Below are 15,537 nucleotides of genomic sequence, written 5' to 3'. Positions count from 1 at the left end.
TGAATTTCCTTCCCCCTTGCAAGCGGTGCCCCCTTCTTGTCCCTGTTCACCAGTGAGGGAGCGTGCTGGGTGCCGGCATTCCCCCATCCCTGCAGAGCTGGGATGCTTGCACCATGACGTTCCCATCCTGGAATAAATGGGGCACGGTCACTTTTCACACCCAAAAGCATTCATGCCCCTTTTCTCCCAAGCAATTGCTTTGGGAAATCACTTGTCACAAAGGTGGGAAAGCGGAAAGAAGCTTTTTGAGATCCAGTGCAGGTGATGCAATCTCCAGGCTTCATTACCCAGATTAAAGGGCTAGGGGGCTGCAGCAATTAAAGTCTTGCTCATTAAGCCCCGGCTCAGCACCCCTCCCTTGTTGTCAGGCAGCCCTCCCCTGCCTCTCATTACGAGCCCATCCCCATAAAAGGAGCAGAAAACATCCAGCAAAATGACAACTACACATTTGGAAAGGAAAAGCAAAACCAAAAGGCCCGCTTTAGCTGAAAATAAAACGCTGTCGAGGGAACCTGGGGGGGAAATGGGGGCTCTCAAAGCCACAGCAGGAACCAAGCCAAGGCACCTCGTGCTATTTTTAAATCATTTTTTTTCCAGCCTCCCCTTCCTGCTCTCCGCTGTCTGCACCTCCTGCTGCTGGCAGCAGATGAAAGTGGGCAGCTCCAGCCATCCCCAGCACTGGGGTACCAGCAGGAGGGAGCCCCAAGTCCCTTCTTGATCAGTTCACACCCAATTAAAAAAGAATCCATTCATTATGCCTATTAATTATGTTTTCAGGTGCAATCCAGATGTAGTTTCTGAAAGCCTAGTGCTCCGATGCAGAATTGCTACCATCTCCCCGAGCCATCCTTGGATATGGATGCTCCAAGGCCTCAGCATGGACATGGACACCCCACTGAATTGCTTCCCCCAGTGCCACCCACAGCTAAAAAAAAACCTAGGAATGCCACCTCATGCCACCCTCCCTCGTAAGCACCCATCCAACAGCTTTCTGTTTAATTTACATCTTTATTGCATCCTGAAGAGCCCCTGACCCTAACGCTCACGCTCTAAGGCTCTCCCCCCTTCCTCCCCTCTCCCTGATGTCAGGTTTCCCCCCCCCTCCCTTTTCATTTTGGGGGCACACAGTCTCTGTCCCTACACCAAGTCCCCACGGCAGGGCCAGGCAGCCCTGCTCTGTGCCCTCCAGCGCCCACGCAGCTTCCTCAGCATCTCCTCATCCTCCAGCTGCTCCAGCTCGGGGAAGCCCAGCCCATCCAGCACTTCGTACACGCCAGCCACAGCCGCCACCTGGAAGCACAGCAGAGGGTGAGCTGGTTTTTTTTTCCTCTCCTTGCGTGACCCAAGCCCACCGCGCCTGCATGGCACCGACCCCTCCCCGAGCCTTCCTCCAGCTGCCGCTGCTGGGTTTTATAAGCAGCTTTATGGTTTGTTAGCTTTGGCTCCCTTCCGGAAATAAAGTTACAATGTGGCCTTGTTGGGTTTTTCATTTATTATTTTTCTTTTAATAAATACTGAAAGTGTAGCGCTTGTGCTGGAGCCAAAGGGACCTTTGATGCTCAGTGGGGTGCACCCCCTCCCCGCAAATGGGGGCTCATTTCAGCCGAGGGGGAAGAAAAAGCACAGCATCTTCCCCCCCCCTGGGCACCTGGGGAGGATTTCTCTGATGTGAAGTCTTCCTGGAGGAGTCAAGGAGCTGCAGCAGGAGCAGGGATGAGCAGCACTGCCCATGACTTTGCACTGATAGTAAGAACACAGGCAGCCCCCCCAAAAGCACTGCATCACAGCAGATTTTGTCCCGAACCACAGCCCTACCTCCCGCATCCAGAGGCTGAAGGGCCGCTGCCAGGAGTCCTTCTTCTCCAGGTGCAGGTAGGAGTTGAAGAGGATCAGGTAGATGTAGCGCTCCAGGTACTGCAAGCTCCGCAGCCTCAGCAGCCTCCGCTCCTGCTCATCCTTGCCCGACCGCCCCTGCAAGTGCAAGGAAGGACAAGAAGAAGCTTGGCAAACTCTCATCATGCCACAGAAATGCTCGCTAAGCTAAGGAGCCTAATGGATGTCATGACCTTCAGATTCATCATCCCAAAACACAAGCCTCCTTGGATATCTCTGCTGCTGCTGAGACCAAAGGAAGCAGCCAGCTTCTGCTGCTGGCTCCTGCAGAAGCTCCCATTGAGGAAACCTCCCCAAACAACACATCCTCCAGCAGCGGAAGGAAGGCATCAATCTATTTTTTCCTCCCACTTTAGGTTGGGAAGGGGTAGGAAGGAATCTGAGCTGAGCGCACTACAGCACATTTTCCTTCCATCCTGCTCACCCTGACCCTGTGGAGCGTCTCCCTTGCAAGGCTCCAAACACTGCTCCCACCAACCCAAGAGGTAAACAAAGAGCAGGATGCAACCAAAACCTGCCCACAGTGGGGCTATGTGCACCTGGAAGTACACACCTTTCTTCCATCTGCCAGCCAGAGCACAGATGTCCTCACAGAGCCTGCCCATCCTGGGCTAACATTTTTGGCAGGACGTGGAAAACAAACTACATTAAAATATTTGCACACAAGGCAGCAATAAAAGGATCTTCCTAGGGCAAGGGGAACAGGGCAGCGGATGACTCCCTGCTTATCTTCCTTCCCCACCAGGCCATCAGGGTGGGCTGGATGCAGCTGCTTGGGAAACAGGATACGGCCCAGGAACACCCATGCACTGCTCCTCACTGCCAAGTGGCAGCAAGGGGCACAGGGAGGTCGCGGGAACGGGCAGGCAGCCGCCTTCCAAAAAATAATAATGCTAATGAGTGGGAGCAGCTCGCCCTCGTCATCACAGCTCTGCAAAGGCAAGGCTGCCAAGAAGCGCGTGGCTCGGCCGGCAGCGACGACCCGGTGTTCCTCCTCAAGTCGGAGGAGCCAGGAGGGATGGGAAGAGAACAGGACAGAGCAGCCCTGCCCTCTGCCGGCTGCGGTGATGATATGTGGGGTGCTGAGGGAAGGATAGGTTGGGATACAGGATGCAGCACACTGCAAGGGATGCTGGACCACTATGACCATCAAGCCCCCATTGCTTCGGGTAAGGGATCACAATGAGTAGTAAATCCATCAACTTCTGATTTCTGCTCCTCGCCCCATAGCCAGTTGTGGTGAACAGAGCACATGGGAGCTGTCAGGCTTTACAGTATTTTCCTCATTTTGATGGGAAAAATCAGTGAAGGAAGCCCGAAGCCACCACCCAAGGAGCCCTGGTTTCTCTCTGGTGACACACCACACAGCTTTGATGTGAGGTCCCACCCTTATCCACGATGTGCCTGCCCTCTTTGGGTTCTGGTGGATCAGCCCTATGGCAGAGAAGGGCATTGCTCACCTGCCGGTAGGTACAGATGATGATTTCTCGGAGGTGGTAATGCATGGGCGTCATGGTCTCACTGACTGTGTCCAGGGCCATGTCCACCTCCTTCTTCATCTGGTGACCATCAGGCAGGAGCTGGACCACCTTCATCACCACCTGGAGCACAGGCAGAGTGGCAGAGGCTTCATCTGCTGCTCTCAAGCCAACCACTCCACACCCACGCTCAACACCCGGTGCGCCCTCAACCCAAACGCTCAACCCCCAGCCTAGGAAAGGATCATCCTCCACCAAGCACACCTCACAGGGCTTTTGAGATCCCAGAGCACGGGCCACATTGGCTGCAGGACTCACCTCAAATTCCCCTTTAGTGTATTTTGCATCAGGCACGCTCACAATCTCCTCCTCACTCATCTCAGGGATGCCCTGCAGGAGACAGAAGGATGGAGAGTTACACACTTGACACACCTAAAATTTTAGCCCCATCCCTCCTGCCCTTAACCCTCCACTCCTCCTAGAGTTCCCTTGTGGCTATGTAGAGCCAACAAAAAAGGAACTGCCCCTACAGCCCTCACCAGCTGGAAGTGCTGGTACCCACATTGAAGTGCCAGAGCGTGAGGACAGCAATGACCATGGCCGTGGTGGTTCTGCCCCGGCCACTGGCACAGTTGAACACGAAGCCTGTCTGTGAGTCCTCAGCCAGGGCACCCTTCATCGCCTCCAGCAGCCGATCAAAGTCCTGTGAGAGCAACACCAAGGGTTTTAAGGAAGGTGCTCCCAACCCCACATGCTGCCCCCAGCCAAAAAGATGGATGGCAGATTGGGGATGATATGGCAGTGCTGCTACCTGCTCCTTGGGAGCACAGAAGTCAGGGATGGGGATGCGCCGGTAGGTCAGGCCCTGACAAGTGCTCTTGTGCTGGTTGAAGATCTCCTGCGTGGTCAGGCAGCTCTTGAACATCTTCATCTGCTTCTCTGCCTCCAGGTAGACTTCCAGCCACTTCTGCGACTTCAGCAGGTCACCCTTCAGCATGGACTCGAGTTTCTGCAAAGGACAGAGAAAACCTCACCACCAGAGCATCAGACCTACTCCTCTTCTACCTGTTCCCCTTTTCTTTTCCAGATATTTTTATGTTTTAAGATACAGCCTGACACAGAACCACGCTCCAGGTCCTGACCACCACAAGACCTTGGCCACTGTTATCCCCAAGATCCCACAGAGCTCCTCCATGCAGCCAGGATGCTGCTGGCAGCAGAATCCCCTTCACCATCTAAAAAAAGCCTAAAAAAAGTAGCTATGGTGGGTGAGGGGCTACCTATGACTCATTTCCCAGGGATAAGCTCTGTCTGGCAGAGTGGGAGATGCTTTTCTCTCATAAGGGACATGACCTGCACCTCTGTGCTACATCCAGTTATCTGCAGAAAGCTCAGAAATGTAATGCAAGGACAAATTTAGCTGAAATGGGACACAGGGTAAAGTTTTAGAGCAAAGAAGGGACAGATACCACAGAGGCAAGGAGGAGGCCTGAATCACCAGCCACAAACAAGACTGGGGAGCAGTTTTCATGCTACCCCAGGGTGAAGCCTTGGTACCCTCCCCTTGACCCCAGTTGGGAAGAAGCCCCTGTGCTTCTGGTGATCCCCAGTAAAGATGTACATGCAAAGAGGAGATGCCTTCAGCAGGCACCACACCCAGAATGCATCACACAAAGGCAGGACCAGGCACCGAGTTGCAGCCCGAAGCCCAGGCTCACCTCCAGCTGCTCAGGTGTGGAAACAGGCACAGGGATGAGCTGGTCGAGGCTTCCCAGCTCCCTGAGCGTGTAGATTTGCTCGTTCCCCTCCAGCACCACCTCTTCCCGCAGGCTAATCCACAAGATGCGCGAGTGCTTTCTCTTTGCATCCGTCAGGTACCTCAGGACGCTGCCAAGGGCCTGGGGGAAAGGATGGCCGAGGTGAGGGGATGGCACCCAAAGGGGTGGCCCTGCCTGCCACAAGGCATCCACCTCTCACCTTGGAGCTGGGCTGTGCTGTCCCATAGATGGGCATCTTGGACACCCGGCGGAAATTGGCCACGCTCATCTCCTTGACAGTGCTCAGCACATCTGGACAGAAGCGCTCATCCACCACCTGTGGCAGGACAGGGTTGGGCACACTGGTGTGCATGCTAGGAACACACCCACCCTTGCAGATAACACAGACCTGAAGGCCCCAAGACTCAACACTTGCCTTAGCACAAAGAGCCCCTTGCCTCTCCCACCCCACCAAACCTCCTCGAAGTTGAGCATCCTAGGACAGTGCCACCCCCTCAGCAGACAACCAACCCCATCATCCCCACACCCAGGAGGGGCACTCACCAGCACTCGTGTCCCCTTGGTGATGAGGTCCCCGGTGATAGTGAGCTCAGAGGAGTTCATGCTCTCCTGCAGCCGATAGAGCTCAGGGTGCCGGCACATCCACCTGCTGAAGCTGAGGGCAAAGCCCAGGGGGTACTGCCGGCGGGGGGCCGGGGAGGGGGCACTCCATCAGCCTGGGCTCACCCTCCCCACCACACGCTTCCAAAAAAGTTAGTTGTGATGCCATCCTCATCCCATCGCAGCTTGAATTGTCACCCTGCCCTCCCACCTCCCAGCCAGGAGACACTGCCTTTACCTGCTCATGAAGGTAGTAGTTGAAGGCAATCAGGTAGAAATAGCGTTCAAGGCTCTGCAGAGTCCTCTGGAGGAAGTATTCTTTGGTGCTGTTCCCCTGAAAGCAAACACAGGGGGCATTCATCGCATCCAACATGGACCACAAGGCAGGAGCAGCTCCTGCTGGAGCCCAGGGGCACAGGGCAAGACATACCTGCTTAGTAGGAGACAAGCAAGCAGCAAGCTGGCCTGAGCCAGTTTCTAAACACCATGGAGGCAGAAAATACTAAAAACCTACTCGGAGACTTAAATGGCATTTTTACATTAACTTCACCAAGCTGCTTGGAACAGAATTTATTGATGACCTAGACGAGGGAATTGAGTGTACCCTCAGTAAGTTTGCAGATGACACAAAGCTGGGAGGATGTGTCAAACTGCCTGAGGGTAGGGAGGCCCTTCAGAGGGATTTGGATAGGCTGAACAGCTGGGCTGAGCAAAATGGGATGAGGTTCAATAAGACCAAGTGCCGGGTCCTGCACTTTGGCCACAATAACCCCATGCAATGCTATAGGCTTGGGGCAGAATGGCTTGAAGAATGTAGAGAGGAAAAGGACCTGGGGGTGTTGGTTGATGCTCGGCTCAACATGAGCCGGCAGTGTGCCCAGGTGGCTAAGAAGGCCAACAGCATCCTGGCCTGTATTAGAAATAGTGTAGCCAGCAGGAGCAGGGAGGTGATCATCCCCCTGTACTCAGCTCTGGTACGGCCGCACCTCGAGTACTGTGTTCAGTTTTGGGCCCCTCACTACAAGAAGGACATTGAGGCCCTGGAGCGTGTTCAGAGAAGGGCAACAAAACTGGTGAGGGGTCTGTAGCACAAGTCTTATGAGGAGCGGCTGAGGGAGCTGGGATTGTTTAGTCTGGAGAAGAGGAGGCTCAGAGGAGACCTTATTGCACTCTACCACTTCCTGAAGGGGGGTTGTGGTGAGGAGGGGGTAGGCCTCTTCTCCCTGATAAGTAATGACAGGACAAGAGGGAATGGCCACAAGTTGCGCCAGGGAAGATTTAGATTAGACCTCAGGAAGCATTTCTTTTCTGAAAGAGTGGTCAGGCACTGGAATGGCCTGCCTAGGGAGGTGGTTGAGGCACCATCCCTAGCGCTGTTCAAGAAGCGTTTAGATGAGGGGCTAAAGGACTTAATTTAGTAGTTGGGTAGAGATAGTGATAGGAGGATGGTTGGACTAGATGATCTTATAGGTCCTTTCCAACCTTATGAACTTATGAACTTATGAGAACTGCTTCCATACAAGAATGGCAGTGGAAAAAAAAAAATCTACAGAACCCTATCTGGAATAGTTCTTAAAAATATAAATTAAAATAAAGCTTCAAAATAAACTTATTTTTTTCCATATTAAGTGATGCTTAGAGCCATAAATTTGCATTTCAGATCAAACAAAGCCTTCGCTTTCACCCAAGGATGCGCCGGGAGCAGGTCCAACCCAACACAGCCTGCCTGCGAAATACAGTGTCCAGATGCTACTGGGAGAGAGAGACCCAAACAGAGGGGTTTGATCAACACAAGGTGCCAACATCACCCTGGACACCTCTACAGCCTCTAGTGAAGATGCTCCAGCCACTGGGCTTCCCTGGGAGCCATGGGGTTTCCCAAAATCCACCGGGTTTTTCCCTGAGGATGCAACCTCAAAACCTTACGACCAGCAAAAGTGCATCCAACCCCACGTGAGGTTGTCCCAAAGCCTCTTTGGCAACTGCTGTCCGTAAGATAGACCCCAGGGGGACACACAGATCCTGCCCCTATTCCCTGCAAACAAAAAGCCCATCCCAGACATCACAGGAACTCCGTTAAGACAGAACAAGCATTGCTGAAGATTCTTTCCTGCATCGCAGGCAGACTTGGCAAGCAGGCTTTGCACACTGCAATGGCATTGAGTCATGAATATTTACTTGTGATCCACGAGACAAACCCAGCCCGCTGTCATTTATCAAGAGGCAGAGCAACACACTGGCTCTCTAAACTCACAACAGAGCCCAGGAGCACAGAGTTGGGCCAGGAAGGGCTGGGCACTGCAGGGATGGGGCTGAGCATCCCACCCAAGACCCTGTGTCACATCTCCGTGCCATCACTCCAGGATGTCAAACTCAATCCTCCACCCCACTCCTCAGTGCCCACAGAGTCCTTTCCTCTCCTCCTCTCCCCCCACCCATGTCCCCCAGTACATTTTCCTGGCCCCTTGCCATTGTTTAATAGTGCTCTTGCTACATGCAGACTTCAAATAAACACTCCTCTCAGCTAATTTACAGCAATCCCCAGCCACTTGTTCTCCAGTGTCGAGGAAGACACAGAGCAGCCCTCCCCAGTGTGAATGGAGGGTCAGCCAGGTCACCCTTTGCCCCCAAAATGCCCAACCTATTGCTCTGCCCACACTTGGCCCTACATATAGCCAAGGGAGCCCACCTGCTGTACACAACAGCATGCAGCACTGCATGAAGCAGTGCCAAGCAGATGCAAATCTGCCCTGCAAAATGAACAGGGAAGGCTGGAAATTGGGGTTCCCCATTCTAGTGGCACATTCGTCACATCTCAATGGAAAAATCCATCCCCAGAAAGGCTGGAAGGGAAGTTAAATGTGGAGTGCATCAAAGTCCCAGCCTGCTCAATTTCACAGCTTTTTTTTTTTTTTACACAAGTTAAAAAAAAAAAAAAACACAAAGCATCACAACCTTTCAGGTTCACACACCCCTGGGAAGCTTCCAGAGCACAGGAAGTTTTGGATTTCCATAATTTACATTCTTCAGATCCGCTCACAAAAACATTTCTATAAATTACCATGCACAGAGCAGGGTTACAAAGGCAGCTGAGCAATCCTCTAATTAATGGCTTGCTAAAGGGGGCCCTGGCTGATGCTCCATGGCTCAGTTTTGGAGCAGGAGATACCACTCTGGAGGGGGTACCTGGATCTGGTAGTCTTCTCCAATCCCTTCCAGCTTCTTCTTGGACTCATAGATGGCTTCCTTCATGTCATGCATCTCTGAGCAGCAGGCAATCACGCTGTCCACCTTGAGCAGGGAGAGCCAGTGAGCAGAGAGAGCCCACACTAAGCTCAGCACGGGTTTGGCAGATCCCCTACTTACCTCCTCCACCATCTGTTGCCCTTTGGGTACCATCTCAATGAAGCTCTGGATGACCCGAAACCTGGCCCTCGGTGGCATTTTGGCTGCATGCAGGGGGCTGCCCATGGAGAAGGGAGAAAGAGGTCATCAAATCAATGAGCACCGTGGCCACCCCAGATGCCCTGGGGTCTGTATTGCTTACTCAGGCTTCAGTGCTGCTCCTCGGTGATGCTGGAGGATGAGGGTACCCAAGGCCATGGCCAGGTTGGTCCTGCCCACACCGGTCTGGCAGCTGAAGAGCAGTGCTGGTGGGGGGCGGCTGGGATCCCGCAGCAGCAGGCCAGGGCTCTCCTACAAGGAAGAAACACAGAAAGGGATGGATGATGTCCATAAGCAGCAAGGAGAGCTCAGGCTGGCATAGACATCTCCTCACTGTGAACAGGCAGACGTACCGCCACATCAGTGTAGAGCCCCTCCTTCATGAATCAGTGATGGGATCATCATTAATCCCACCACCCGTCCCCAGCCTTCCACACCAGGTTCACCACTGAAACCAATTCCACAAACCCAAACTGTTTTTCCCCAAACAGGAGCTATGTGTGCAGGAACGCTGGGAGGCATGAGAGATGGTCACCTCCAGCAAGGGAGAGGGGGAAGGGAGTGGATAAGCAGGAGCAGGACACAGTTGAATGCACAGGTTCCCTATTACAGGACACATGAAGCCAAAAGAGAAAGAAGGTAGACTCAGGGATCCTTCCAGCCCGTACTGGTGCTTCCCCAGCACAGAAAGAACTTCTGTTTTATTTTAGAAGGGGAAAGAATATGATGACATCAAGCCTGCACATTGCTTTGGTGACTGTTGTATATAAAGGGCTTCCAAAATAAAGAAGATCCATCCAAAACAAATCAACCTAAGCAAGGAGCTACCAAGGCCAGGCTGGATGGGGCTGTAAGCAACCTGGTGTAGTGGGAGGCATCTCTGCCTACAGCAGGGGGTTGGAACTAGGTGATCTTAAAGGCCCCTCCCAACCCAAATCACTCTGTGATTCTAAGAGCATCTCCAGCACTACGCCTGGGTGTGGATACTGTTTCTTTACCTAAGCGTAGGAGTAACGGCCCTTCCCATCAGCCTCAGAGAACCGGGGAAGCAAATCCCACCCTAAAACCCCCACGGTTTTGCTTGGCTCACCCTAAGGAAGCAGATGAAAGCATCAAACTGCTCCTCCAGGGGAGCCCCATCCATGGGCAGGGGCAAGCGGTGGTAGCGGTAGGTGGGCAGGAGGAAGATGGGCCGGCGGTACACCTCCTCTGTCACATGGATGTCCTCCTCACCCTGCACCCGCACGGTGTGCGGCCCGTCCCGAAAGCGCTCGATGTCGTTGTAGACGTAGTAGACTCCTTCACTCAGCTGAGCAAAATCGTGGATCTAGCAGAGATAGAGACTGCCATCAACACCCTGTGGGCCTTCACCAGGCCCCACACAGCATCTGGCCACTTTGAACCCCATCATGATATCCAAAGGGAGGGGACGGGCACATCTCCATCTCAGTGTTCCTGAGTTTTTGCTTTCTTGGACACCCAAGAACACAGAGCTGCACACCAGATGATGGAGAACCCTACTCAGGCCCCAACGTCTCCCCAGCCCTTGGGGATCACCTCTTTGCGGATGGTGAGCTCCAGGTCTTCCACCCGCAAACCCCTCTGCAAACCGTGGAGGTTCTCGTGAAGGTTCTCCTTGCTCCGTGGTGTGTACGGCACAAAGTCACTCTCTACCCGCAAGAAGAGCACAGGCTCCTCGCGGACACAGAAGAAGACACACTCCTGGAACAATGACCAAATGTGAGGGGTATGAGGGATGACACCATGCATGCAGCTGGGAAAAAGGCTTCCCAAAACCTTGTGCCAGCCTCCTCCATGGACTAGTCAGCAGCTCTGGAGATGGAGCATTTTGGCCACTCACCCCACAGATATCCCCTTGACTTCCACAACCATCTACAGATCCTCTCCCACAAACAAGAGCACTGCTGTAAGGCCACGCTCGCTCCCGCCGCACCAACCTTGTGGCCTTCTCTCTGCAGCTTCTGCAGGACGAGCTTGAAGCCGTTGAGGCTGGGCTGACCCATGCCAAACACCGCGTAGCCTCCTTTGGCTTGCCGGAAATTCGGAGCTCCGCAGCTGCCGGTAGTGTTCAAGACATCCAACTTGCTGTACACATCTCTGACCATGAAATATTTCCCCTACAGAATAAGAGAGAATGATGGAACAGGATCCGAGCACGAGAAGCGTGCAGGAGCAATGAGCAGTGATGCTGACCTGCACCAGGTAGTGCTCCAGCGTGGCCTCAGAGATGCGTCCCACCGTGTAGTTGGCCTTCAGCAGGTCATCGTGGATCTGGAACTCCTCCCTGCAGTTGTACCTGGAAAAAGCAGAAGGAGGTTAAAAGCACTGAGAGAGAGGGGAGGCAGCACTGAGGGCTTGCTGCAGGGACTCACGTGATGACCACGGGTGCCACTTTGTTGGTGATGATGGACTTGGCCTTGCTGTTGTGCAGCCCGAGGGTCTGGAAGGAGTGGATGCTCAGGGAGCGCTGGTCCTCCATGGTGCCAATGCCATGCACGCTCTCGAAGGCGGAGGCTGAGACCGTCTGCTGAGCCGTGCTGGCGGTCGTGCCCATCATCCACAGGCTGCACAGGGATGGAAAAGCAAGGTGGATGGGGGGGGTAAAGGGAGAGGAATTTTTTCAGCTGCCCCAGCACAGCAAGGGGAGGCCCATTTCCGAAGAAACACGAACCCAACCCTTCCCGTGCTCTCTGATTTCCTTCCCGCTCTCCTTACGGACTTTCTCCCACCGTGTCCTCCAGGCAGAGTCTGGCCCCACCATGGCTGAATCCCCAGCATGGCCCCTCTGCCATCAGGGCTGGGAAGAGGAGGAACTCTAGAGCCAGCCCCCAAAATGTGATGAGTCAGCAGATGGCACTGCAGAGTGACCTGCAGCTTCCCATCCCGGCAGGACAGCCATTAGCCTCCAGCACAGAAAAAAAAGCTTGAAGAGCAATACAGCTACACACTTCCAGCTCTCTGTGACTGCCTCCCAGGCTCACTCCCAGTGCTCTGTTGCTGCACAGCAGGATTGCAGCTGGCTTCCCCATGCACCACATACATGCGCATGCAAACATGTGCTCATGCACGCACACACGTGGGCCTGCAGACATATGCATGCAGGCTCCAAAGGGGAGCAGAGGACAGCCAGGAGCATCCCGCCACGCTCGGCTGCCCTGGGACAATGCTGTGCCTGTTCTTCCTGCTAAGCCCAGGGGAAAAAAACATAGGAGCTTTTCTTGCTTCTGTAGCCAACGCACAGGGCTGGGGCTCAGCTGCAAGGACACAGCATGTGCTGGGAGCTGCGTGCTGACAGGTAACAGGCAGCACAACCTACAGGTGCTTCTGCAGCCCATCCTGCTGCCTCCCAAACGGGTTTTGTCACCAAGACCGGATTTTTGGCCACCTTGTGAAAAGCCACTTCTCTGAACCAAAATAAATAAATCCAATTGCTCGCTTGCTACTTCCAAACCAAACTGGTGGAAAAAGAGCAGCATTCCCACTCAACTGTGGGCACTCCTGACCTCACCCCACGGTGTCAGCCCCCAACATGGAGCTGGCAAGGGGCCCAAGGCCAGCATTAACAATGGTCTAAATATAGCAAGGGGGGGCCCAGCTGCAGGATGCATCTGCCACGGTGGGAGGAAGCGTGCACTTGCCCCAGCCGCCTCATTGTCAGCAGGAGGAGCAGGGACAAACAAACCACCACCGCACCCTCAGCACTGCATTTCAGTTATATATTTTTAATTTTTTTTTTTCTGGGGGAGGGAGGGGGAAGGACCTCACTGATCCTGGGCGTCCCACCCAGCTTTTGCCATGTCTGCTTGTTGTGTTAGCATAGCCGAGGACACGGCCTCACCCTGGGAGAAACCCCCAAATTACACCCTTCTCTGCAAGTTGCTCGTTAGCAGCTTCCTAAATTAGGACAGCCGTGCTGCTACCGAGGGCACCACGCTGCTGGGGGAAAGCTCTGTGCCAAGAGGACCGTGGACCCGAGCTGCCCCAAAAGCGGGCAACATGCAGCATCCCCCGGGGGGTCGCGGGGCCGGGCAGGAAGCACCGCCGGATGGAGCGGGGAGCACGCGGCATCACCGGAGGGAGGAAGTGATAGAGCACGGTGCTGCCCCTGTTCTCACCCCCCCCCCCCCCCAAAAAAAAAGCAAAAAATGAAACAACGAAGGGATGGGACAGCGGCAGGAGTGAGCCTTCTGGGTTTGGAGCAGCGGGGAGAAAAGCACCAGGAGGCACGATGAACGGCTGAAAATGCGCGTAAATGGATACGAGTAACTCATGCAGAAGTTGGAAAAGGGGAAAAGGAATCGAGGCCCGTCTCCTCAAAGGTAGTAAACCGGAGCTGAGCTCGATGACCCTCACGGGTCCCTTCCGACGGGGTCCTCCATGCGCCGGAAGGAAGCCACAGGCTTCAGCGCAAAGAAAGCTCAAAGGAAAGGTGAGAAATACCACCGCGGGGCGCCGGGAACGCAGCGCTCATCCGGAGCTGCTCGGCCCCCGATCCCACCGAAACCAACCGACCCTACAGCGGTTCCTAGAAATCAGGGAGCGCTACCACGAGGGAGAGCAGCCCCGAGGGATGCGGCCAGGACTCGTCGCCGTCGCTTTGCCCTGCACGGGACTCGCGGCTCCCCCGGGGGAGCGGCTGAAGGATGCAAACCCGAGCATCCTCGTACCCCTCCCCCCCCAGCGCGGTACCTGGAGGCTCCGTGCGGCTCAACGCTGTCGGGGACGGCTCCGGGCCGGCCCCATCGGGGCTGCAGGGCCCGGGCTGGCGGAGCAGCCCCGCGGCCGCGCACCGCCTGCGTCCTCTCGTCTGTCCGGCCGTCGGTCCGGGTGCGGGGCGGAGCTGCGGGACGGGTTTAAGCGGCCCCGCTGCGGCCCGGCTCCGCCCGTTGCCGCCCGGCTCCGCCCGCGTCCCTCCGTGGCACCGCCCCGCTCCCGGGGGCTGAGCCTGGGCCTTGGGGTGGAGGGGAAGGGGCTGCGCTTTTCCGCTTCGCGTTCCCACTACTTATTGTAGCCCCTCGGGGCCTCGCTGGCACTTTGCAGCCCCTAGGTCCTGCCCCTTTATTACCTTCGAGGTTCTCCCCAGTGTGCAACAGCCCCCAGCCCCTTAGAAGCCCCCGTAGTACACAGCATTCCCCCAGCCACAGTTCCCATCCCTCGGGAATGCTCTGGCACGTTGTCCCCGAACACCCTACAACCCCCGGCACATTCATAGGATTGAGTTAGAGGTCTTCTCCAGCCTTCATGATTCTCTAAGATCACCCAGTCCAACTGAGCCACGTCCCCATGCCCCCACCAGCTCCCGCACCTGCCCCCAGTCCAACATCAGGGAGTCACCCAGCTACACATGTCCTCCCAGATGCCCAGATCTGAGCTCCACATGCGTTTGTCCTTCCTATGTAAGCAGAGAATCCACCTGAAGCACATCAGTCCCACAGGGAGGACTCCAGAGCTTTCCCTTTTGGAGACCCGAAATGCCCCGGCCCTGCAGCAGGCACCGCCAGCACGGCGCATAAATATTTACAGAAGCCCAACAAGTTGAGGGAAAAAGGAGAAGGAGCGGTCAGTGTCACCAGGAAGGAGGGAAAGGAATGTAAACGTAGCCCAGAGGCAGCCCGAAAATGGTAAAGGCTGGGGAGCAGAGTGTGCAAGCAGCCCTGACACCACAGAGCATCGAGGGCATCTCCCCACCTGCAGGAGCAGCAAACCTCTGGGTGGGACAGGGAGCCTGAAAGCATCCCTCAATCTCCTAAAGCTCAGGAAAGGTGGAGAAAAGCAGCCTTGGAGGGCTACCTGCCCTCTTTCCCTGCTCCAGCAAACATTTTATCCTCCATCCTATCACTTTTCTTTTCCTTGGCTGAACCAGGAGCAGATGCAGGCCCACTGAAGCACCTTCCCACCACGTCTGTCCCAGCATCGCATGTGGTTTTGGAAACCACAGTCAGAAAAACGACATTTCAGATCTTTCTGGAACAGCTTTTTGACAGAGCCATCTGCTGGGACGTCCCCAGTGGGACTTCCCTTGGTAACTCTCCAGCTGCACACCCAAGAGCCTCCATGCCCTGCAGACACCTCACCCCTGCAAGCATTCTGCTTTAGGAGAGCAGGACAAATGGTGTGAGGTTAAAAGAATGGATAATACCGAGTGGTGTTATAGCCAAGAGATTTTATAGATGGTAGAGTTAGATTACTGCAATGGAAAAGAGACAATCAAAGGGGAAAAAATGCTCACTTGTATCCTAGGTTCACAATAGGAAACGCCACAGGGGAAGGATCTCTTTGCTGGTCAGCCCTTAAATGGGGCCTGGGAGAGGTGGAGCCAGACT

At 54.8% G+C, this 15,537-nt stretch overlaps 1 protein-coding gene across 1 annotated transcript; it reads right to left on the bottom strand.

The window, feature by feature from the left end:
- Positions 1-1,096: 1,096 nt before the first annotated feature.
- On the bottom strand, positions 1,097-14,030 carry PALD1 (phosphatase domain containing paladin 1). Its single transcript, XM_065745998.1, has 19 exons — positions 13,904-14,030; positions 11,587-11,778; positions 11,408-11,510; positions 11,152-11,331; positions 10,751-10,915; positions 10,284-10,520; positions 9,297-9,445; positions 9,116-9,212; positions 8,936-9,040; positions 5,988-6,083; positions 5,693-5,827; positions 5,349-5,465; positions 5,090-5,269; positions 4,183-4,380; positions 3,934-4,074; positions 3,690-3,761; positions 3,354-3,494; positions 1,816-1,971; positions 1,097-1,290 (listed from the first exon to the last, which is right to left on the bottom strand). Exons 2-19 carry the CDS (start codon positions 11,769-11,771, stop codon positions 1,138-1,140), a joined length of 2,610 nt encoding a protein of 869 aa, XP_065602070.1. The 5' UTR covers positions 11,772-11,778; positions 13,904-14,030; the 3' UTR covers positions 1,097-1,137.
- Positions 14,031-15,537: the final 1,507 nt, after the last annotated feature.

Source organism: Cyrtonyx montezumae, unplaced genomic scaffold (assembly GCF_038088225.1).
Source record: "Cyrtonyx montezumae isolate F1298 unplaced genomic scaffold, pur_monq_1.0 scaffold_4, whole genome shotgun sequence".
NCBI lineage: Eukaryota > Metazoa > Chordata > Aves > Galliformes > Odontophoridae > Cyrtonyx > Cyrtonyx montezumae.
This window is presented reverse-complemented; position numbering and strand designations above follow the sequence as displayed.